This window comes from Populus alba, chromosome 18 (assembly GCF_005239225.2).
Source record: "Populus alba chromosome 18, ASM523922v2, whole genome shotgun sequence".
NCBI classification, from domain to species: domain Eukaryota; kingdom Viridiplantae; phylum Streptophyta; class Magnoliopsida; order Malpighiales; family Salicaceae; genus Populus; species Populus alba.
In genome coordinates this window covers 15,711,215-15,737,130 of record NC_133301.1, presented here as the reverse complement: position 1 = coordinate 15,737,130, position 25,916 = coordinate 15,711,215, and the positions used below count along the sequence as shown (strand labels likewise).

At 34.6% G+C, this 25,916-nt stretch overlaps 2 protein-coding genes across 6 annotated transcripts; one reads left to right on the top strand and one right to left on the bottom strand.

Moving 5' to 3' along the window:
• Window positions 1-2,553: 2,553 nt before the first annotated feature.
• LOC118029070 (probable serine/threonine-protein kinase PBL17) lies at window positions 2,554-6,762 on the top strand. Of its 2 annotated transcripts, none has more exons than XM_035032879.2 (6): window positions 2,554-2,954; window positions 3,412-3,737; window positions 4,298-4,433; window positions 4,905-5,041; window positions 5,370-5,493; window positions 5,757-6,762. In XM_035032879.2, the coding sequence occupies exons 1-6, from the start codon at window positions 2,819-2,821 to the stop codon at window positions 6,560-6,562; spliced, it is 1,665 nt and encodes a 554-aa protein (XP_034888770.1). In that variant the 5' UTR covers window positions 2,554-2,818; the 3' UTR covers window positions 6,563-6,762. The 2 variants fall into 2 exon arrangements, with proteins under 2 accessions (XP_034888770.1, XP_034888771.1); XM_035032880.2 differs by having other exon boundaries at window positions 2,555-2,954; window positions 3,415-3,737.
• Window positions 6,763-16,434: 9,672 nt separating this feature from the next.
• On the bottom strand, window positions 16,435-23,793 carry LOC118029067 (cycloartenol synthase). Of its 4 annotated transcripts, XM_073406100.1 has the most exons (20): window positions 23,679-23,793; window positions 23,309-23,531; window positions 23,014-23,199; window positions 22,832-22,921; window positions 22,551-22,745; window positions 22,370-22,454; window positions 22,066-22,232; window positions 21,391-21,579; window positions 20,941-21,054; window positions 20,475-20,597; window positions 20,223-20,345; window positions 20,049-20,147; window positions 19,223-19,279; window positions 18,529-18,575; window positions 18,293-18,436; window positions 17,834-18,083; window positions 17,585-17,665; window positions 17,149-17,232; window positions 16,855-16,976; window positions 16,435-16,759 (listed from the first exon to the last, which is right to left on the bottom strand). In XM_073406100.1, exons 2-19 carry the CDS (start codon window positions 23,507-23,509, stop codon window positions 16,857-16,859), a joined length of 2,355 nt encoding a protein of 784 aa, XP_073262201.1. In that variant the 5' UTR covers window positions 23,510-23,531; window positions 23,679-23,793; the 3' UTR covers window positions 16,435-16,759; window positions 16,855-16,856. The 4 variants fall into 4 exon arrangements, with proteins under 4 accessions (XP_073262201.1, XP_073262200.1, XP_034888765.1 ...); XM_073406099.1 differs by having other exon boundaries at window positions 16,435-16,976; XM_035032874.2 differs by having other exon boundaries at window positions 16,435-16,976; window positions 17,906-18,083.
• Between the last annotated feature and the right edge of the window lie 2,123 nt (window positions 23,794-25,916).

The window sequence follows — 25,916 nt, the reverse complement described above, 5'->3', positions numbered from 1 at the left end:
TACATATTTTTTATTTTTTTTATTTTCTGTTTTTTATTTTTTTGGGCTGGCCCGGCCCGACATAATTTTTTGGGGCTGGGGCCCAGCTCAGCCCACATGGGCTGGGCTGGACCCAGCTGATTCGGTTGGGTCACTGGTCTAGACCAGTGACCCTGCTGGGTATTACAATTCACTTGCTACAGTAGCAAGTGAATTGTAATTCACTGCTGCTGTAGCAGTGAATTAAAATGCATGGGAGAGAAGAGAAGACTTACCAGTGATCTGCTGCTCCTGAAGACGCTGCTCCTGAAGGTGAAGACGAAGTTGAGGGCGGTCAGTGCTATTCCTCTTTTCTGTTCCCCTTGCTGTGTGCTGTTCTCTTTGCGCTTACTCCCTTGTTCTCCTTCGTGTTCGTCTGTTCGGAGTGGGGGAAGGTGGTGCCACCAGAGACGAGGCTAACACTGGTCTGGACAATGACGAAGATATATGAAGGTGTGGTGGCGGACCAAAACTTCTCCTCCACCTCTGTTTCGTTCCTACGTGTTCGTCTGTATTTGTTTTTGTTGCTGCTCTGTTCGTGTTCTCCCCTCTGTTTTCTGGGTTCCTTCTCTTCTGGTTTTTCGTCTGTCTTCCCTCCTATCTTCTTCTATGTCCTGGCCTCCTTCTCCTTCGTCCTTCTTCTGTTTTCTTCGTATGCCGCAGTGTTGTTCTCCTGTTTTCTGAGTTTTTCCTATGGGTTCTGCTCCGGTTCTCTCCTCTGGTTTTCGGTCAAATTCTTCCCCACTGGTTCCCTTTCTCCTCAGTTTTTCTTCCTCTCCCCTGTGACCTTGCGTTCTTTGGCTTTTATAGCCAGAGAGCAAACCGTTTCTTCCAACCATTGATTGCAGGTGTAATGGCGGCGGCGGGCGTCCGTTGAAGAAGATGAACAACGTATCCACAGACGGCGCCGTTTTGAAGTTTAATGATTATTTACGTTTTGGACCTTGAAGTTTTAAAATGTTTGTAATTAAGTCCCTGATTTAAACTGTAATTCGCCCCCTGCATTTGCGCGTATTTTTCAATATAATCCTTGGATTTTAAGTTTGCAATTTGGACCCCAAACGTTAATATTTCTTCAATTAGGTCCCTGATTTCATTGATTTAATTAAATCCAAAGTCCAATTAAGCCTAAAACTTATCAATTCTCCAATTAAGCCCCTGATTGGATTAATTAAATTAATTCAAAGCTTAATTAAGTCTCAAAACTTATTAATTCTCCAATTAAATCCTTGATTGGATGAATTAAATTAATTCCAAGCTTAATTAAGTCTCAAAACTTCCAATTCTCCAATTAAGCCCTTGATTGGATTAATTCCAAAGTTTGATTAAACCCCAAAACTTCCAACCATGATGCCCTTAACCCAAATTTTAATTCATTCTTCATTTATTTCATTTTACTTTTTTTCATCATCGTTATTTTTTTTTTATCATCATTTTTATCCTTTTCAGAAAATAAAATAATAAAAAAAATAAAAATGATCAAAAATTAAGTTATGAAATAACCAATGGATTAGCTCTAACAATGTAAATAAACAAATATTCTAATTTTTTTCGGTAAAAAGATTTTGTAAGTGGATGATATTTTCAAGAAGCATGTCCGCAAACCAGAATAGTAGATTCATCAAAGAAAGACAAAAGGAGCCTACGTATATGGATTGACTGATTGAGGTTGGTGAAGACTTTGCTTGGAGCTGATGAAAGATGGGAGGAGACGACTCCAATTAATGAGAGTGAAAGGTTATTTTATATAATTATTATTTATGAAAATGAAAGGTCATTTTATAGCAAGGGTCTTCCGTTGAGCTACATTCCTTGTAAGAATTTAACTCCTATAATTTTTCAGATAACATTTTATCACTTTTTTAATATAACGACAAGGAAAAAAACAGAGATGAGATAGCTGGGATTAAAAGAACATATTTTTATTTTTAAAAATACATAAATCTATTTTAAAATTATTATAAAAATTAAATTTATTTTATGTTCTTATTTACGTCTTTATAATAAAAATAATTTTGCTTTTAATATATGTATGGCTTCACATTAACTAAGCACGACTATGTTTTTCTAAATCAAAACCTCTATTTTTATGCAATAAAAAATGATGAAAGTCTCTTGCATTGTCACATATACCGTCCAACGTGAGACGTCACCTCACCTCACCATTGGTGAACAATAGATTAGGAAATTTTCATTGAAAGCTCAGGTCAATTTTCAGAGGTAGACTCACCCACCGCCTCCCCACCAACAACAAACAAAAGACCACATTTATGGAAGAAGAAAGAAATGCCCCCTCAAATATGGAAATTTAATGGCAAAATTAGTCTATAAATTAATTAATATTAGTAGTAATTTGTGTTGTTGCATTAAAAATAAAGAGAGGAATCCAGGGCTTAAAACGATAGGTCTTACCCTGAAGGGGCCCGCATGCTTTGGCGTTTTTGGCGGCTATTCTTACAAGATATCACCTTAACTCACCTTCCATTACCAATCATTCTCTTTCTCTCTCTTCAAAAACACAAAGTAACTTCCTTCTCTCTCTCTGTCCCCCCCCCCCCCCCCCATTTTATCGTTGGAGTCCTTCCCTAGCAACTTTGAGGTTCTGTCTTTGTTTGTTTCCTGAGAAAATCCGTATATTTCGAGTTGACACTTTTGAGATTTGAGTGAACCCAGATCAGATCGAGACTCGTTTTGTCATTTCTTTGGTCTTACACTTTTCGTTACAGCAACCAAAGAAGAAGTTTTTAAAATTTTTAAAATTTTTTTGGTAGAAGGGGGCTAATGTGGGCGGGGGTGATATATGGTGAATGTGAAGATGAAAAGCAATCATAAATCAAGATTTGGTCTAAAGTCAAAATTAATGGGTATTTGTTTCAGTGTTGATGGCGACAAAATCCCACAAGAACAACGGCAGTTATCTTCTAAGGGAAACCAAGGTATAGTGCTTTATAAAGTCAACATCTTTTTAGTATTTGTCTGTGTTCTTTGTGTTTGTTGCCTCTTGATTTCTTTTTTTGCGTCGATTTTTATTAGGCATAGTTGATGAGGGAAATGAGGTTTGTTTGGATTTTTGTTTTGTTGTTATGCCCTTCATGTTTTTAGCAGCAAAACGAAACATTTTAGTAAAGTGGATTCGTTTATTGGACTCTAGAAAGTGTTTGCGTGTAGTTTAATATTTGACTTTGGCATTTAAGGAAATTAATTCGTGTAAATGGTCTCATATTTTCTGTTAATTCATGAAGTTATTAGTTGACATCATCATATAAAAGGTTTCTAACTTGTTAAATGCTACTTAAACTGTCCTTTCATACAAAAGGTTTAGGGTTTGCTGATTTGTGTGCGTGGTTAGTGAATGCATTGTAGCTTATTAATAATTGTTGTTGTGGAAAAAAGCAGGGCATGTCTATGATCAGTCTCCAAGTGGACCAACTGAGCCAGAGTTGGTTGAGACCAAAAGAGCAACCAGCATGCCTTCAGTTCCCAAGAATGTTACAGATCTCCGCAATAGTCCTGGTTATGGTAACGTTGATATCTTTACATACGAGGAAATGAAGCTGGCCACAAAGCAATTCCGGCCAGATTATATTCTCGGTGAGGGTGGATTCGGAGTTGTTTACAAAGGAGTCATAGATGAGAGCGTAAGGACTCTTTACAAGACCACATATGTTGCAATCAAGGAGCTTAATCCTGATGGGTTACAAGGTGACCGAGAATGGCTGGTATTCACCTTTGCATACTTTCTCAGAACATCCATTTCTTTCCTGTGTTATAGTGGTACTAATTATCTGTTCTGGGTTCATGTTTACTATTGCCTCCATAAATGGCTGGAAGTGGATGAACTTAACTTCCTTTTAATTTGGATTAGGTGTGTTGTAGAAAGTTTATCTGGGAGACTTAGTTATGAATCCATCAATTTTTGGTTGAGGAGGATAATAACACATGCTGATATGTTCGAGAATTGAGAGTGAAATGAATGAGATTAGAACCTAGTATCATATTTCATCATGCTCAAGAAATGAACTTACGTATTTGGATGTGAGAATTTTCTATTGTTTGAATGGAGAGGGAGATATTAAACAACATGTATATATCTATCTCTTGAGAATGCCCATTAGCATTTGGGGGAAGGAGATTGGATAAGTCATGATGATGCTATAATGTTTGTTAGGAACAGCATAGTTAAACCATTGAAACCAAACTTGTTTACTTGTGCAAACACTATTCTGTCAAAGATGGCAATCAGTTGGCTTGTGTTTATAGTATCCTGTTTGCTTTGCAGGCAGAAGTTAACTATTTAGGTCAACTCAGTCACCCAAATCTTGTGAAGCTCATTGGGTATTGCTGTGAAGATGAGCACAGGCTGTTGGTCTATGAATACATGGCAAGCGGGAGCCTTGAAAAGCATTTGTTTCGGAGTAAGTGGCTTTTGAATTTTTGGTGCATATAGGGAGTGAAGTTGTGTACAGTGTCGCAAGGAATCTTATACATTAGCATAGAATTAATCAATTTATGACGGATCTAAACTTTAACATAACCATCTTAAAATAACCTTTTGGGGTGTTTCTGTGGCTTTTATTGTTGATTGAATGTGAAGGGATTAGGGAATGGGCTCAACTTTTTAAGCAACAGAGGTCTGAGTTGTTCGATCTCATGGTTCAGGTCTATATATATAGATAGATAGATAGATAGTCAAGGTGTGTTTGGCCACAAAAGGGAAAAGGAAAACATAAGAACATTTTATTGAGGTGGATAGTACTTTGTATTAGTATTAGATTATGCTGTCTCTCAATGTTTATTCTGTCATACCCTTGATAATTTTGAAGCTTAAAATATTCTCTTCCTTTGGAAGAAGATACAAGTTCTTATTCTTCCTATTTGTTTGTTAGGAGTGGGTTGTACTTTGACATGGTCAAAAAGAATGAAGATTGCTTTAGATGCTGCAAAAGGACTTGCTTTTCTTCATGGTGCAGAAAGATCTATCATATACCGTGATTTCAAGACATCAAACATCTTGCTTGATTCGGTTAGTTATCTTTCCACCATTTGTTATTATTTGTCAAACAAATTCATCTCCTTCTTGGTGCTGTTTCCTCCTTTCAAAGTTCAAATAACTGGCAAACCGGCATTATCTTGCTGAAAATTTGTCTTACTTCTAGTGTCTCATTTTTAAATTGAAATTGTGGGTCCTTGAAAGAATAAAAATGATCATTGTTTCATGCATCATGCTGTGGAATTTTTTCTCGGCAAGTATCATTTATTCAATTAAGTGCACAAGTCTTCAAGAAGAGAGTGGTCAAGGTTGAGGAGGTTTTTGCTAGTTCTGTTGCTGAAGTTTTAATAACAATGTGCAGGATTTTAATGCAAAACTTTCAGATTTTGGACTTGCTAAAGATGGACCGATGGGAGATCAGACTCATGTGTCAACACGTGTTATGGGGACATATGGATACGCTGCTCCTGAATATGTAATGACTGGTGAGTGCTTAGTGACATATTGCGCTGATCATTCCAACATCATTTTATGATATGGTAAACCTATTTTCTTTTTCTATTTTTAAAGTTCTTCCTCATTAGTCCATCTCTTGGTACATTCTTTTAGGAAAGATGCTTGTATTTGGTACTGAAATCAGGATGTAGTTCTTAAGATGAATTTAAACATTGACAATCTATTTAATGTTCAACTGAGATCATTGATATGAATCCATCATTAAATAAGCTTATATGATTTTTCTGAGCAGGGCATCTAACTGCTAGAAGTGATATTTATGGGTTTGGGGTAGTACTACTTGAGTTGCTTCTTGGAAGGAGAGCTTTGGACAAGAGCAGGCCTAGCCGAGAACACAACCTTGTTGAGTGGGCTCGCCCTCTCTTGAACCACAATAAGAAGGTTCTGAGAATCTTAGATCCCAGAATGGAAGGGCAGTACTCATCCAGAACTGCAATGAAAGTGGCTAACTTGGCATACCAATGCCTTAGCCAAAATCCGAAAGGTAGACCTCTCATGAACCAGGTGGTTGAACTACTTGAGAGCGTGCAGTCCAAGGATGAAGAGGCCGTGTTTGAAACCACTGGAAGAGGTGTAACCCTTTATGAAGACCCAAGGCGCTCTCCTCACACTCCCGGGAAGGAAAGAAACCGAGCTAGAACTCATGATTATAGAGAAGGGGAACCTTCTCCTTACTCTCCTTCTGAGAAGCAAAGAAACCGAACTAGAAGTCAAGATCACAGAAAAGAGGAACCTTCTCCTCACTCTCCTTCTGAGAAGCAAAGAAACCGAACTAGAAGTCAAGATCATAGAGAAGAGGAACCTTCTCGCACTCCTTTGAAGGAAAGAGATCAAACTGGAAGTCATGAACGCAGGGAAGGGGAACCTTTTCCTCACACTCATGAGGAGGAAAGAACCCAAACTAGAAGTCATGATCATAAAGAAGGGGAACCTCAAAGGAGGAGCAAACCTGCAAATGCAAGGAGCAGAACTGAGCCCCTAACTGAGAGTGATCTGTATAGCCCTCCTGATTTTAGAATCTCAAGTCCTATGAGATAAGCATCTGCATTGAGTTGAACTTGTTCCATTATGGATGGAAGTTGAAATTGTAAGAAATGTCTATCCATTTTGTTGTTTGGGAATAGTAGTTATTCTCCATTTCTTGGAATTCCAGATTCTCAAAACAAATATGCTGCTGAAGCATCACCTTCTCATCTTATTTCATAACTTACAATCATATGGCAGTTGCTTTTTACTTACATGAGGTTCATATTTATTTCTATGGCTTAATTTAAGCATCGCAGATGTAACTGCTAATAACAATTTTTACTTTCAGATTTGTATGATCATTATAATTTTTCCATTAAAAAGAAGGTAAGGCAACACCAACATCCAGATCTCAGATTACTAAAGGCAGGAATCAGGATTGTTTAATGGGATTTGGAAAATGAGATGGAAGCCGTCAGCTCAAATAAACTTAAGTTTTCACGTACACTTCAGTATTTTTCCATATTGGCCTATTTCTCGCAAAATCGACCATGTACCATTAATTCATTCAGTTATCCTACAATCGTGCTTCTTTCTGCGTTAAGAACAGCAGTCACGATATGAAGCAAACGACTCATAAGAAAAACATCTCAGAGCAACTACCAGCATCCATCTGACTCCATAACGAACACCTGGGCTTCTTGAGCAACTTAACTCATTGTGGAAAACTAAGGTTTCGAAGTGGAAGGTTCAACATTGCTCGTGTGAATCCCTATGTGGAAGCAACAGATGGATTGGAAACCATGCTTCAGATGGGACTAAAATTACCAGGAAGTCTTCCCTGCAGCAAAAAAAAAAAAAAAGAAAAAGAAGCGACATCCAAGCTTGTCATCAATAAAATGGTGACATTTAATTCTTGAATCGCACAAAATAATTCCCTTGTTTTTGCATAGAGAACAAGATAATCAGGCCCATTGATTGTGCTCAAGTACACCACCTAGAAGGTGAGAATTTCAGAAGGTTTTTAGTATAAACTTCAAACCACTGAAAGTAATTGAAGCGCAGAAATGAAAGATAAAATATGAGAAAGTAAACTGTGCTCCAAGAAGTACAACGAAGCCAAAGTGCTAAGATCACCGGCAATGGGGGCAAGCTTTCCAGTACATGACCGGTTCTATCAATAAGCTCAATCAGAACAAGTTCATCACCAGAAAAGATAGCTTCCTCATAAGCGGATTCCATGTCCCCTTCACATAGAAAACCTTTCACACACTGCCACGTGCAATTTTTGCTCTCTGAACCGCTTTGTCTAGCATTGGCACTTGATAGGGAAGCAAAGACAGAATCAACTTTTCTTGTCCGACCCATCATGCTCTGACGTGCCCCCTGCTCAGAGCATTTCTGCATGTCCTTTCCTATGGCATTCCTACTAATCTTTACAGTGGGATTGGTTGATTCATCTGCTCCTGCTGAATGTTTTTCCTCCCATAGATCAGAATTCTTTGTAGAAAGCAGTGAAGGTTTTCTATTGTGAATATCTGCAGATGGCCTAGGAGGGTATGTTGAAACTCTGGGAGAAGAAACACTTTGATTCTGCTTCTTAAGTCTAGATATAGCTGAATCAGAACGTCTCCCCTCTAGCATAGAACCTGAGCTATTCTATCTTTGTCATGTTATAAACCAGACACGATCATCACTCGAATGCTCAGAATTATTACATTGCTTTGAATAATCAAACATTCATTAATCATTCGAATTAAGAAGCATTTAGATTTGCACAGGCGAAGACAAACAGTTCATAATTTCATAATATCCATTTTAACACTACAAGTGAATTAGCATGGACACGAAACCTTTTATAAAAGATCCGGTTTCTGAAGGTTCAGGGGTATCAGACCATCTTACTCAAATGGGGTGGTCCCACTAAGCCCTCTGAAAACTCATCAATGTAACTATCAACCTAACACCCTCCCCCGGACTCTTCTTCTGCTTCTGCTCCTTCTCCTTGTCCGTATCCAAAATACAAGAAAGGAACGAGGCAAACCCTTCTGGGGTTAAACATTGAGCCAGTTTTTGAAGCTCATCAACACCAATGTGACAAGTATCTCCATCAGCAAGCTTGTTCAATGCAAGATCCACCTTTTGCTTTAGCTCAAAACCACCACCTGTTCATGAGTATTATTATTATTATTAGCCCTCCTAGAGGAGGAGGAGGAGGAGGCTCCCTGATCATCTCTCTCTCTCTCTATATATATATATAAAAAGAAAGTAAAGGAAGCCCAACGAGAAAATCATTATGCTTATTTAATTACATTGCGAAACACACACAGCATGATCATAAATTTAACCACACACAATCTTATTTGATTACACCACAGGGTGGTGAAGGAAGCGAATTAACAAGATCAAGAATAATAGGAAAATCAAGGGGATGTTGCCTTCTTTCCATATGATGATACTTTATATAAAATAATTAGATTCGTCAAGTTTTAGATGCCGGATTCATTGATAAATAGGTTTGCTTCTCACATTGTGATCCCGATTGAGATTGGAATGTTGGAAGAGACGGGAAGAAAGATGTTTTATTGAGAATACATCAATCCTTATCTTAATTAGACTCGAGATTTAGGATTAGTCTGTCCACAGGTCAATCGCATTTCAAAATACGGTTAGCCTCGAAAAATACATAAAAAAAAATGATGATTTTTGCGGTCAACCGAGTTTGAACATGAACAAACACACTTAGTTTTGATATGAGAATACCGAAAAAACACTTACCTTCAAGACCTGAGAAAAAAAAAAAAAAAAAAATTGAACCTGCCATGCATTGATGGTGAAAGGGGCAGTGAATATGTTTCTTATCAAGCAACATGCTTGTTACAAAACAAGGAAGTCCGTCAACTAGATCATTGTTTTTACATTAGCAAATACAAGTCAATATGATCTTGAAAATATAAGATGCAGAGTTTATTAGAATATCGCATAATATATATCAGCTGAAGGGCTGCGTTTCTTCAAAGAATGGAGCAAATCTGAGCCTGATAATGGGGGAGAAAGCCAATGGCAACAAGCTCACATTCCTGGCAACAACTAGGGAAGCTATCTTTTATATCATCTACTTTTTCTTCGTCTGGCTCTTTCTTAGGCGGCCCAACACTAACGACTTCTGCCATTTTTCCAGATTTTCTGAGTTTTTTAGCCACCTGCACTGGGTCTACAACTCCAATTACTGTTAGCGTTCCCTTCGCAATGTCAACTGCTATCTCATCAATGCCTGTTACAAGCTCAAAAACAACTTACAGACATAACTATAGTTACAATATTTTCCACATCTTGCAATTTTAGAGAACTTAATATTTTCTGTCACGAATCCCAAGAGAAAGCTCTAATTGAGAAATCGAAATTGTTTATAGATAAAATTGTTACAAAAAATTGTTTGCGAGTCAAATTGATACTAGACAAATATTTGAGCCAAAATCGATACAATAACGTTAATGCATACAAAAAATATACAAAATAAATCTAGATTTTAAAATTTTTTAATTGCAAGGTGAAGAGAGAACGGTCTAATTTAGATAAAAATTATCATATATAGTCACCTTCAAGCTTGGCAACGGTTTTCAGCACCTCCGTCTGGCATTTCATGCAATTGATATTGACTTTTAGCACTGTTTTCTGCATAATTGTTAAGAGAAAGAAAAGAAAAGAAAAGGATTAACGTGGCAAATGTGTAGCATATGTGAAGGTTTTCTTTCTATAGAATGTGGTAGCTAGATATATAAAGATAGGCATGCATGCAGAAGCCATTGCCAATATGATGATTCAATACCTTCATGGTTGCTGGAGATCAATGTTGCTCATGTAAGTCTTGAACTTGTCATAGCCATGAGTGGGTACAAATGTAGCCTTTTATAAACCCTCAAGAACCTGCCATGGCTCAATAGCTACCTAGCTAGCTCAATATCAGTTTAAAATAAAAAGATAGTCTTCTCCAAACACCACTTGACTTTGGGCTCCACCCCCATCCTCCTTCCTCCAATAGGCTTGAGAAACTCTTTAGAAAATAATATGAACATTATGTATACATCTACTGGTTGACCTTTGGCCATTCCACAAGGGGGCCAGAGAATCCCCGGCGGCCGCCACTTTGGCCCCCTTTCCCCGGCCCTTCATTGAGAAAATGAACGTTGATGAACTGCTATATATATGGAGCATGGACCCTTTCAAAACGTTTTTTCATTGTATCCTCGCCTCGAATTATCTTAGAGCTTAGTTTTTGGTTTTTGATTTTCTCCATTAGCTCTTGATATGCACTGATCAACTAGTTTCATGATAAACCAATAATTAAATTAACTTTTTCTTGTTGTTGGAGAGCATCTTCTTGAACAGAACCAACCTGTTGGATATTGGTACGGACGCATAGTTTGTCTTCAAAAGTACGAGGAAAATTCTAATATAAAGAAAGTAGAAAAGAAAAGTCATTTTTCGGCTTGAGCCTACAAGTTGTATCTTTAATTATTTATTGGGGATCTCTACTCTAGCTAGTTGAGTGCTGCAGTGCTGCTTGTTGATGATGAATCTTTATAATGTCTAGAATACTTAATTAGTTTGAAGGATTCACGATCGACATGTGATTGATTACTTGCAAATGGAAGCATTTCTATAATTATTAGGTGAGATTTTTGGTTAATTATATATATATATAAGTAGTGGATCTTCCATGCAAAACAAGGCAACAACATACTGTTTTTCCATTAAGAAACATGCCCCGGAAGCCACCTCGATATATTGTCCTCGTTTTTAAATATTTATAGCTAGCGATTGTGACAGGATACAAGTTAGTTTGGAACTTGAAACTACGACAAGATCAACTGGTTTTGTAGCAAAAACAGAAGCTTGTTTTCCATTAGATTTTTAATACGTAATTGGAGATTTTCTGTCTTATATATATTTGTAGTGGTCATATAAAATTACGTAAGACGAGTACTATACTAGGATTCTGACTACAAATTAAATTAATTAAGTCAAATTAATTGTGTAAATTAGCTAGGTGCGTGCGACCCTTACAATCTGGTAGGCAGGATGTAAGTTATCAGACAATTCCTATATATATATATATATATATATATATATAAAACCGAAGTTAATTAATTGACTGACAGTGCTATTAATTAAAATGAAGAAAAATATATATTTTTTCAAGATTTGCAACTCTAATTCTGAGGAAATTGGAAGATAAAAAAATGGCTTCTTTTTTTAGAAATCGCTAGTAAGAGTTAACCTAAGGCATGCTTGCTTGCTTGCTTATTGAAGATTTCCCAACAAAATGAATAAAAACATATCTCATTGAAGGAACTAAAATAAAAATATAAAAATAAAATTTATTTTGAAGTGGACCTCTCTAGTTTAACAATCTATGTTTTGTTTTGTTTTCTAAAATAATATATATATATATTACACGGTTTTGTTATTTGCTAACAGTTTTCAACAACTCCTTTCACTTCACGCAATTGATATTGACTTTCAATACTGTTTCACTAAAAAAAATTAAAAATTGACAAGTACGTACAAATAGATAAATTGACTTAAATATTTCATAGTAATTTTTTTAATTGAATATGCAGAAAAAGAAGAGATATAACAAAGGAGATCAGACAGCACCTGACCCTCTGTCTTTGGTAGGCAGAAAAGAAGCTTTCTCAGATTCCTCATCTCTTAAGCTTTCCCGGGTTGACGTTTAGCAGTCATTGGTAAACACTGATCAAAATATTCTCTTGATGTATACAAAAAAAATTACAATAAAAAAATGGATGAAAAAAAAAGTTAAAAAATATGATGATATATTATTTTTACAGACATAATTACCTAGTGGATTTAAATCTGTCTGTAATATTTAATTTATAACCTAACAAATGACACTCGATCTACTATCTAATTTGAGAAATATAAATAGAGGCGGTATTAGATGTCCATGTAAGAGGTGTAAAAATAAAAAGTTTCTAGATCCAGATGTTGTAATGATGCATCTTCTACAAAAAGGGTTCATGAAGAGATACTCGTGTTAGTTTGTATACGGAGATTCGGAAAACCATTTGTTCCTCATGAAACCATGATAGAAAGAATGGTTAAGTCAACTTTTAGTTCTAACAATGTGCATGAAGTTGCAGAACATGTGGGGAAGCTTGTTATAAACCTAGAATTGGCAAAGGAATGACTTGTCATACATAGAAAATGTAGATACTTCCCAATCACACCTAGAGTACAAAGGTTATTCAAGTCACCAAAGACTGCTAAGCACATGACATAACATCATTCACATAATCCAGTGGATGGAGTGATGGTGAACCCTTCCAATGGTGAAGCCTGAAAATATTTAAATGGGGCGTATCCTTGGTTTTTAGTGGAATTAAGGAACATGCATCTTGGATTATGTACAAACAGATTCAATTCATTCGGGTCATTTGTTGCTCCTTATTTTTTATAGTTGATGATACTCACGATTTATAATTTGCCACCAGGAAAGTGTATGGGGCCGAAGTTCATATTTTTATTTATAATCATACTCGATCTTAATAGTCCGGGTTGGAATATTGATGTTTGTCTTTGTCCGTTGATTGATGAGTTGTGCTTATCAAGGGATTTAACATATGATGTATTGAGGAAATAAAATTTTCAGATGAAGACAACTCTGATGTGGACAATCAATAATTTTCTTGAGCATGAAATAATTTTCTATTGAAACACACAAGGAAAACCAGCATGTCTATACTGTATGGAAAATAACAAGGCCTACACGTTAATAAATGACGGTAAAACATCTTCTTCTTTTTTATTGCCATAAGCAGTTCTTATTAACAGATCATAAGTATAGAAAGAACAAAAAAGACTTTTTTATTGAGTTGAAAGGGATGTTGCACCACTGTTATTGTTGGGTGGAGAATTGTATAATGTGGTGTCATAGTACGATGCCATTGCGTTTGGTTTTTAATCTGGTAAGCAGAAGTTTTCTGGTTTTGATTTGACCCACCATTGGGTAAAACAAAATATTTTTTGGGAGCTCTCTTATTGGAAGACAAATATCCTACGCTATAACCTTGATTTCATGCATATTGAAAAGAACGTATTTGAAAACATTTTCAACACAATTATGGACGTGAAAGGGAAAACAAATGACAATATCAAGGCTATAATGAATATATCTTTGTTTTGTCACCGCAAAAATATAGAGTTGTTTTATGATGGGTTACGGGTCACAAAGCCTAAAGCCAGCTTCGCCTTAAACAATAATACACATTTACTTGTTTATCAATGGCTTAATAGTTTGTGTTTTTTTTCTGATGAACATGCTTTGAAGCACTCAAAGTTCGAAGTTCAAAGAGATTTTAGACCAATAAGTTAAAGATTGGACGACCCATCTTACTGTTGATTATAAACGACTAAGTGCTAAGACGACTGAACTCTGCCTATTGGTAATGAAGATAAGATCATAAATGAGTGGTATATCTTCTCCTTCTTATTCACCCCATGGTCCAGGAAAAGACCCATCTCCTCCTCTTCCAGCGCCTTTATTGAAGATTAATTATCTTTGAGCTTATAAATGTTTAAATTTGTAATAAATATTTGAATTTTATATTTATTTAATTTTTTTTATTATTTTTTGTTTATGTTTAATAGATTTTTTTAAAAAATATATATTTTTAAATTATTATAGATGAGTTTACCGATGAATATAGTCCGTCGATATATTTCAGAGAGTTGGAAAACAATTACTGCAAATGTTACTGTTGTTGTGTTTACTCACCGATAGAATAAGAGACTGTCTGTTCGACGGTTACATGTTAAACTCACCAACAAACAAGAAAAATCACCAATGAAATGACATATGATTTTTGTATCGGTGATTTGTTATATTCAACAATGGAAGTATCAGCAAAATGAAGCAAGTAAAGTGTTTTTTGGAGTGCTTTGTCCTTTAGTAAATCAATCTGTAAAATTATTACTGATGGATCTATTGACAAACCATAAATCATTGATGAGAGTTTTTTTGATGAATTATTTTTGTTCGTGATCAAGTCGACAAGTTTTGTGCCAACGGACTGTAAATATAAATACTAACATAAAATTTCATTGTTAAATCTAAAAATTATGATAGGGTTTCTATTAATAATTAATTAAGATGGAGATAGAAGAGGAACAAAAACAACTTTAGTGGCTAAACTCTTCAATAACTTGCAAAAAAACAACTTTAGTGGCTAAACTCTTCAATAACTTACAAAAAAAAAAAATCATATTTCGTGTAAGAAGATTTATAGTCTAACGTCGGTGGATGACTTTCTTCAATGAAGCAGGTTCGAGTTCTAATAACTATATTGTATTTGGCAATTATATAATATAGAAAGGCTATCTTCTATTATGTAGTTCAATATCCAACGAGCCTCGTACTAAAAAAACAATAGCAACTTTCTCAAATAGTGCTTTTGACTTAAATATTAAGTAAATATGTTGGGAGTAATTACTTGGTGGAATAAACAACTTTTGACTTATGGCCTTAATTGTTATCATTGGTTCCTGCAAGCAAAAAAATACTTTAAAATAATATAATTAACATTTTTATCTAGTGAATTTCCAAAAGGCTATCATAAACAATTCATGTTGACTTTCTATCTTCTTGACGCACGAGGTCCAGGATGGCCAGTCAGCAAGATAAGCTGAGGGGTTTTATAACACGGCTAACAAGTAGCAAAATAGTCTCTTACTTTTTTTCTAAAATTGAAAGTCTTCTCATTTAATAAAGTCAAAGATCAATGTATTAATCAGCCTTTTAGGCTGGTTGACTGGTTGATTAAGTTGCCGCTGTAAGCCTAATGTGATTGTTATGACTAAGGTTGTTAGAAACCTTTTTGTTTTACACGCAATGAATTCTAAAATTATAAGTAATATTTTTTTAATTAATAATATATTGATAATTTTAAACAAGTAATAAATAATGGTAAAAAAAAATGAAATAAGCAATGAAAAGGTTCAAATACCTTAAAATATATAACAAATTAAAAATAACATGGTAACCAGTTAATTAATTTATAAAAAACTCAAAAAAAACCACTCACATCTTACATAATATTTATACCTTTTATAAATTTATAAACCCGGTTTGATTTTATTGATTTTACTCAAGTCAAATCTAATTTTACTTGTTTTTAAATTTATTATATGAAAGATTATTGATGAAATAGTAAATTCATAATTTTTGACATTAATTGTTAGGACGCAATATAAATAAGCATCGAAGATTCCCATCAAGCCTTGAATATAAAATCTTTAAGTTGCATGTCTCCGAGGTTTGACTTGAATTACTTGGGGGATCTTTCAGCTTGAAGAGTTCATATTATTTGCAAATAGATGCATTTTCCTTTTTTAAGCATCAAATAGATGCAATTGAGGTTGGACTTGATTATTTGTAAAATAAACCCTAATCGTGTCGAACTACTTTAAGGGATCTTTTAGTTTGAAGAGTTCATGATGTGATTGATTTTTTGCGTTTTCTTTTTTTAAACATCAAATGGATGCATTTCTATGTGCAGACCAAGTTGGGTTGTGGGAGGTACACGCACATGCATTGTCCACTAGATTTGCTATTTACTCAGGCCCTCAAAGCTATTCCTATGCTCAAATTGAAGGCGGTCTAGACTGCAATGTCAGGTTAACAAACTTTCACACTTGAAAGTTGAAACAGTTAATTACAAAAAACAAAAAAAAAAAAACTATTAACTTTCCAGAGGTAGATTTATTTGTATATATTCATGTGTATCCATTCCAACCAAACACAATCATGTCCCTTCATGTCTGCCCTTCAACCAAACACAATTATATCCCATCTATGTTGTCCTTCACAGAGAATTAACCAGACATAACCTAAAAGTGTACTATGGATTACTTTGGTATCATGATCCAATAGTTCATACGCATTCTTCAAGTTTTTTCTTACCGTACTCTCTTTGCTGAGATTGGGATAAAATAGATAGATAACATTACAAAGGATATAAATTACATAAATTAGACAAGATACAGGAGTCGTTTACCAATACTGTGTAAGGTTTAGATTCTAGAAATTAATTGATACTGGACATGAAGCTACTGCACCTGAAAAGGATTTTGAAATTACAGAACTTGATCTTCTTCATCCCATTTTTGGAAGAAGTTTTGATCGATTGCTCTTTGATTTCAAGTCGTTTTCAACTCTCCTCATTACAAGGTTACAGCTCGTTCCTCCTGATATTCCAAGCAATGAGGAGATGCATTGAGCCTGAAAGAAACAAACAATGGAGGTGCAAAACATTGAAAATGGTTTCAGATAGGCAAGGTACTCTTATGAAGCCTTAGCCTGCAACACCCGACACCGGTATTCTCCCAATGCCCAAATGGGGAAAATGTCCCTGTAGGCCGCGTATGTTATCATACAATTCCTGTTGAAAACTCCCATGATTTCCTGTGACGAGGAAAAAGAAAAAAGATTTAAAGTGTATGAATAGCATTGGAGAACAAGGACAGGCAAGGAATAGAGCATATGACCAAAAGTACATGACCGCATGAAGTAAAGAACCACACTGCCCAATGATGGTTAAGATAAAGAAGTGTTCAAAGAGTGGGTATAGAGTTACCTGCTGCGGAAAATCTCCATTTTCCATTTGGGAATTTATCAAAAACCTCGCTGCACGGTGCAACGGTTCTGGATCTCTCTCGGCCTGCATATTTAATGCATATTAAACAAATTTGCATGCACAAGACAGGAAAAATAGAGCTTGCTAGCACATCAACATCGTGGTATGCAATTACAATATCAAATGCCCCATATAATCCCCCGTATAATCGATCACACAAGTTAGATACAACATACAAGATATGAATGTGGTCAAAGTGATTTTAAGAATATTACTATACAGAGGACATTCCTTTTCTTTCTCCAAATCCTGATTACTTACAGTATGATACCAGTCAATTTTAAAGACTTCAGATGATGTAACACTCCATGTATCAAATGAAGAGTCGTAATAAGAAGTGCATAATTCAATGTCAAAACAGTGAAATTTGCTATACCTGCCCAGCTTCAATGAGAGCCAACATAGCCCATGCTGTATTTACCACATGAGTCTTGTTCCCTTCAAGATTTGAATAAACCTGTGCAAAAACAAAAACTATTGGAACAAGAAATATATGCAGTACAAAACTTGAATCAAAGAAAATATATGGATATAACATAAAAACTCGAGAAACATTAATGATTACACATGACATGCATCAGAGGTGGGAAAAGGGAACAAATATTTGACAGTACAAGCATCTAACCTTGTTTTGACATGAAAGATAACTCTCCATCAGAGAAAAGGGAACAAATATTTGACAGTACAAGCATCTAACCTTGTTTTGACATGAAAGATAACTCTCTCCCCAGCCACCAGAAGAACATTGTTTGGATAGCAGAAAATCACAGGCTTTGCGGATACTGGAGTTATCATTAAAAAAATTTCCAGCAGCCACCAGTCCGTTTATGCCAAACCATGTGCCATAGGTGAAGCAAACACCCCATGAGCCATACCTGTTTAGCAATTTAAGATATTAAAGGACTGGTTATTTCTTCAGTCGAAGTTATTGAAACCATGTATCTTAGGCACTTAAAGAAATTGTTGAACAAGCAATCTTTACTAGCCATAGATAGAAAATAGGAAAGCAGTGACAGTGACACATTAATGACTATATAATCAACCAGTCCTCCAAATGCAGGTTTTTAATGGAAAAGGAGCAAACCATGAGCCATCCTTCTCCTGAATACTTTCAATGAACTTAGTTGCCTTTCTGATACATCTTTCTATTTCTTCTTGCCGATGTCCAGGATATAATTTCTTAAATGACACCAAAGCCTGAATTGCAGCTGAAGTACATTCAACGTATCTATAGAAATACCATAGCTAGCTTTCAAATGAAGCAATGGAATGGACAGATGAATATCACAGCAGATATAATGCAAAGCACTGATATCTTACGGGTAATCAATAACAATGTCGCCAAAAGTTTCAGCAGGGTTGATCAACTGACAATGGCAAAGTGAAAAATGAGTGAGAGTGAGAAAAAAAGTAGTAATCAGATATATAATCCAATTACCATGATAGAGTACAGTTAAGAAGTTCATTGCTACTGCAAAGAAAAAAAAAAAGGAGTTATGATTCAATGTATAACAAGCAATATAAACAGATCATTTCTTCAAGCGAATCATCAAACTGATGACTCAAGATGCTCACTTGGGATCATTGACCCCAAACATCTATTCAGAGAGCTTTTGACAGAGGTGAAACACCAAAAAATTGTGTTCCTTCATCATTCCAACAATGTAAGGATTTAGTTTAGCAAGGGGCTTGCATAATGTGCACAGGTGAACCTGGTGTTCTGTAGTCCATAGCTTCATTATCAGGTAAAGAAAACAAAGTAAACAAATTCAAATGAACCACTTTACGGGCAGAATTATTATTTTTTTGGATAACATACACATCAAACAACCTCTACCTTTACAAGGAGCTAGAAAACAAGGCCTATTGATCATGTTATAAATGTTAAAATATTCAATCTGACATGAGGGCAGAAATTATATAAGGACAAGCTTTCTATTGATCCATGCCAAAATTATCTTCTTTAAATGTAAAAATGTGGAAGAGCAATAAATGAAATTGTCAAGGTAATCACCTCTAACCAGCTGTAAGATCTTGTGAGTTCATATGTCGCAAAGCCACCATCCCCATTCTGCACAAAACAGGAATGAGCATTCAGTTGAATCAAGAATAGTTTTCCCTTGAATAGAATACAGAGTTAACGAAAAATCTTTGAAAAGAAAATCTAAATGATTCACTTTTTCTCATAACAGTAGATGTTTCCCTAATCCCTACTCCCTGCAAAATACCCAATGATCTATCATAGCTTTCACATGTCAAAGAACCGTTTCTTCTGGCATAGTATCCAACTTCAAGTAAGAAAATCTGATAACAATTTATGACAATATACCACTGCCCAAATTATAAGAAAAAATGAAAATCAGCCATGAGACTTTTAAGTGCTTGAATTAGAACAAGTTCAATTAAAGGAGATTGTTCCCCTTCAATAATTTTCCCAGTCCCTTTTTGAAGAATAAAAGTAATAATGCTGAACTTTGAGAAGAAATCATTTTTTGAATACCTTTTATGTTAAAAATTAAAAAAAAAAGGATAAAAAGAACTAAGAAAATAAAGGTTAAAATCTTGGGTATGATAACTTGTGCTTGCAAGTTCGAGTCTCAAGACCAATAATTTTGAATATAACTATGCTCAAAGATAGGGTTCTCCGCAAATTTTCCTTTCCAGAACTCCACTTTATATATGTGATGGCCTTTGGTATAGTTGTTGTAGTGGGATTTTATATCTTTTGGCATGTGTAAGCACTCAAGACCTACAAGTTGCAAAGTATGAATGTCTGCATGTTGTCACATTAACAGACTATGAAATCGATTCACCAACATTATCATTAAGTCACCAATTACCTGTAATGAGAGGATGATATTTACTGCATCATAAAATCGGTTTGCAGCTAATGGTTCCCCAACAATCTCAGGTGTAATTTTTGAAAATAAGAGAGCAGCCTGCAAAAGATTGGATGGATAAGTATCAGAAATAAAACAAGTTTAATGAACTCTTTTAATTTGATGAGCCCCTACTTTTAGTCCTTCTGCTGTGCAATCTGAGATGGGCCATCCATGATCTGCGGTTGAGAAAGGCCATGCACCTTTGGAAATATGGCGATACCAGAAACTAAGATCTCCAGGGCAATCTTCCAAAACCTTCACAGCAAAGATAAACGGATCAACAACGTTAAAGTTTGAGTAGTTAAGAGACAACATAATTACAAGTTCTCTGACATGAAACGTCAATGAATTATATATATATATAAAAAAAACACAAACACACACCTGTGAATTTTTAATATATGCATGTGCTTTTCTTAAAGTTGGACCATATTCCTCCACAAGCTTAGTTGAAATAATTGCTTGAACAGCAAAAGAAGTGTCCCACAATTGACTTCCATTGTAACCCTGGAATAAAATTATCATGTCTACTTAGCTTGTAGTTTTGGCCTCATAGTGCACAGTATAAAAAAACATAAGAAACAAAGCTATTGCCAATAGGACCTCACATGAGTTTTCAACAACATAGCTCGCATGCATTGAAAAGACAGCAAACAATATGAATTAAAAATCCAACTCATTATATTGCAAATCTTTGCAAATTATGACTTGCTTGAATGTTTATCAAGTAAAACAGTCTATCAGTAACTTCTCCCCAATATTCCTTTTTAACACCCACCCACTGTTCGTGAAAGCAACAGTTAGAAAAAAGAAATTGAGACTAAGATCATGGAAATTAGGATTTGTGCACCTGCATTTTCATTCCATCTTCAGCAAGCCAGAGGTAATCCTGTATTCTAGGAAGATGCAACTTGAAAGCTTCAGAGTTAGGGTCTTCCACCCAACAGCATAGCATATTTAACACCTGCATACCAAAAAACAAACATGTTAGCAAAACAAAGAAAACATCCATTGTAGCCTAAATGCAATATTGTTGATGGCATTTTCCCACGTGCATGGGCTGCTGCTAAATATTGACAAATCAAGTCATATATATTGGAAAATGATTTCAAGAAAATGAAAGAACCAAAGGAAAGTGAAAAAAATCATCTAAAATAGACATCAAAACAAGCACTAAAGGAATCACATTCATGGCATATCTGAAAAAGAAAAAACATGTTACTTTAAAAGATCATTTTCTCTTCACAATTTCATATTAAGAATCAAATTTTGACAACATTAACCAAGTTAAAATGCACACCTTATTTACAGGTCCTATGCAAATATAACGCGTATTTTCATCTTCATAGTGTATGTGCTCCATTGCAGTATGAAGAGCCTGTTCTCTCAACTTTTTTCCAGGCCAATGCATTAAAACTGGTTCAGCAGCCTTGTCAAGTAAAGCCCAGAGTGCATCTTGCAGCAGTGGGTGAGGGTAGTACAAGTCCTCCTGCAAAAGTTCAGTGATGTATTTTTAAGCAATACAAAGTGAAGATCCACCCTAAAAGAAAAATCCAAGAGAATTAAGGAGTATAGCATCTCTTATACTGATCATTACAAGTCCTTGAGCTGCACCTAATGGAACTAAAAGTTGGCATTGATAATGTCATCATCTGCCAACGCAATCACTTTTTGGGTCATTGTTTTCAGGGCAAAGCATCTTGGGAATTAGCATGTCATGGATGGAAATTATTTGCATATCTTTAATATTGGTATGCTTATCATATTTTTTTCTCATTTGACTAACAAACCACAGTGTCCTCATGTTACACATATTTAGAACGGCATTTACCATATAAACAGGAATGCTAATTAAGATGGCTGTTCATCTCAATATCCAAAAGATTCACTAAAAATCTTCCCATTTAAGTAAATGGTGTAACTCTTGAAAATGTAAATTAAGTTTTCCAAAGGTTTAAGATATCAATTTACCAACCTTAGCACATAGATTGCGTGCTTGATTCCAGTCTATTTCATGATATGGGACAGCGAACAGCTCCTTTCGCAAAGATAAAATTATTGGAGTGATTGGGCCAACAAACCTCTTCCCATATAAGTAGGACATAGGTAGATAGACCATCCGGCAGTGACACCACATCCTTCCTGCAAAGGGAAAACAATATTATATCACTTTCCAATCATGTGCCTATAAAAATAGGTCGGTAATGTTGAGATAATATATTGTGAAAAACATAGAAATAGAAAACTAATACTAAAAGGGCATGTAAATAGGCAAGAACCTGGATGGACTGGGAGCAAATAAGGGAGAAGCCACATCTCAGGGGGCATTGGATTATTTCCAGACCACTCAAACACTCCAAGTACCTGTTGCCGTCGATTAAAACTTCAAACATAAAACAAAACCCCCATAACAAAACAAAAACTCAAAACCAAACTAGAAAGAGATTTTTATTACTGAACTGAAAGCCACATTTTCCCCCACGATGTTATCATAGTTGCACTACCATGATTCAGAATCCAGTCATGCCCCTTGTCCATAGCCCCATCTCCATCATTCGGCCCTTCTCCCAGCAACCTTAAAGTAACATAATTCAACACGGAAACAAACATTGTACTCGGTCCCTCAATATGCAAACCCCACCCCCCATCTCTGTTCTGCAAGTTACAAACATCTCCACCATTAAAAAAATCACACTAAATCCCAATAAAGCTAGAATTTTTTCAAAATAAAAAAAACATGCCTGGTGATTGTAGAGATACCGGATCATCTCCTTTTTATGTTCATCCGATAACACTGCATTCAATGCTCCCGTAATTGACAAAGTAATCACCTAACAACCAATCCACTAACAAACAAATAAACAAACAACCCAAACTCTGCTAAAAAAGTTCGTTTAAAATTCAAATGAAAATCACAGATTACCAAGCCAGGCAAGAGAAACATAGGACCGCCATAATCACCAGGCCAATGTCCATCATGAGCTTGTATACTTGAATAAAAATTCAAAGCTCTCTTCAACGTTGCAGTAACCGCCTCCTCCGTAACCTCCTCGCTCTCCTTCACCTTCACTTGCGGCAACACTTCCGGCACCGGATTCTCCTTCTCAAACTTCACACCAACAAAAATTACCACAATGTCACTCACTATAATCTAAACAAATAAAAAAACGAAAAAACCGAATTTGAATTATTTTTTTTTCTAAATTAAACTAATTTACCTGCATGCGCATGATTAGATCTGCACTATGCTTGAATCGGAACCTATTTTCCGTAAAACTTCGACGAGCATTTTCGATCTCTTCGATCTCTCGAGGAGATAGAGTTAGTGTAGGATCGAACTCCCAAACCTGTCTTCCGATATGATTATTCGTCGTTCTTAGCCATGGATTTCCTCCAGCTGCTATCTTTAACCTCCACATTTCCTATATGTCTCTAATTTATCTTTCAGAAGAGAAACAAGCAGTTGTTAGCGTTCTGATTTCAGAAATCAGTAGAGGAAGATAACTGCAGCACTAACACGGGAGTGTTAGTGCTGGAGATTCCGTTTGCTTCTCGTGAAAAGTCAAGTGAGAACGAGAAAAAGATTACCTTTTTCGGAAAAAGCTCGGGAGAAGAGAGCAGAGAATGTGAGCATGTGGCGCTTCTGCAACGTTTTCATTAGAGGGTTCAAATAAAATATTCAGATTTGATGGGCGAGGGAGAGCAGCCTCAAGCTTTGGTTTTTTTTTATAAAAAAAAAAAAAAAAATTGTTTTGTTTTAAATTAAATATTTTATATTGTTTTTAATGTAAAGATATTAAAAATTATTCATTTTAAAAAATTATTTTTTTAATATATTTTAAAATAAAAATAATTAGTTGAATTAAACAAAATAAAATGAAAATCCCCAAAACAATATTTATTTTTAATTAAGTTGTTTTAAATTCACCTATGATTAAGGCCTTGAATATAGTATTTTGGAGTGAGGAAATGAGATGCATATATGTCATTTATTGTTTAAGTGTATTTCGTTTTGGTTCTTCATATGCTCCAAATTTTGTCATTGATTTCTCAAAATCATTTCAACCTCTCCTCCTTGTCATTATTAGTTTTACGCGCTAAATTACATGTGCATATTATATATTTCAATTTCTACCATTTATTGAAAAAAAAGGAGAGATTTGTCAAAGTTTTGTTGTAGATTAGGTTAAAAATGGATAATAATTTTTCTTTAATTGAAAATTTATTATAAGTTTTAGCTATTATCATGTTACATTTTTTGTGTTTTTTTTGGACGAAAATAATAAAGAGAAAATACTTCATTAACAAAGAAATAATAATAGAGTGCATCATTGCATTGGATAAATAAATAAAATAATATAAAATACTCCTCCAAAAAATAATTTTGTGGCAAGAAGAAGGGTAAAAAAATACATGCTGCTCTCGATATTGTCAAATAAAACTCTTGCATGATTGCAACATGTAGGGAGGAAGACTGTGTACCAATGCCACGCCTTGTATATCCAACGACACTCTAAAAATGGCAATCACAACATTAATTATAAATTAAGTTATAGCTTAAAGTAAGCATATGGCACAAGCAACGAAAATTTATGAATTGGCTGCTCATGTAATAGTTATTGAAAGCTTACATGGTCGTTAACTTCAGGATCTATGAGATTAGTCAAAATGCGTGTAAACCTAGACACCCACGTTAATTTAAAAAATTATATATACCTATTTTAAACTATTAATCTAAAAATAAAAATTTATCCATAAAAAAACTCTCTTTGAATTCTTAGAATAGTCTGGGTAGTTACTTAGGTGATTTTAGATAAGGATGTGACAATAGATATCTATGGGTCCACTTTTCTATATTATATCCTATTAATTATTTGTCAAGTGAAAAATTTTTTTTAATATTTATATTTTATTTATTAGATTTCAAATATCTATATATCTATCTATCATCTAATTATTATTTATTATTCAACATGAAAATAAAATAATAATATATATTTGAAATATGTGAATATATATTTAATGATAAAATTATAAATATAATACGTGTGTATGTTGAGTTAGCTTTGAGGTTGAATTTTATAGTATTTTTAAAGTTAGATATCTATTAAAAAAAGCCTTATTTATTTGAGTTGGTTGGGGTTGGTATCCATTAAATTTGAATTAAATTATCATCTCTAATTTGAGACAAGCAATATAATTTATGCATTTACCATTAATAAATAATAGATTTAATTGTTTATTTAATGAAGGCTTTTTAAAGAAAAATAATTGAAAGCCAAAAGGATGATAACGTCAGCAAATGATTGGAATTATAATTTAGAATGCCGAATACAAGTGGAGAGATTAACTATATCAATGGATCAAGGATAATATTGGATCAATTAATAGCAAGGAGATGTAATTAAAATATACTGAATAAATGATATATATTCTAATTATTTTTTGTGGAGGAAAGTTTTTAAAATAATAATAATAATAAATATAATAGAAAAGCATATAAAGCACAAGGAGCCAACGAAAAAAACCAAGATGCTGATAAAATAAAATTCAAAGCATTTAAGAGCATGTTTGGGAACACGGTGCAAACCGTGTTCCCAACAAATTAAAAAAAAAAATTTTATTAAAATTTAATACGCTTTATACTTTTTGAATCGTTTTGATGTGTTGATGTCAAAAATAATTTTTAAAAAAATAAAAAAAATATCATTGGCATGTATATTGACACGAAAAGTTATTTGAAAAGCGACCGCTACCACCAAATACGCTCTTAAAATTTGAGTCCATAATTAAATTTAATTCTAATAATTATATATCCTCCACATC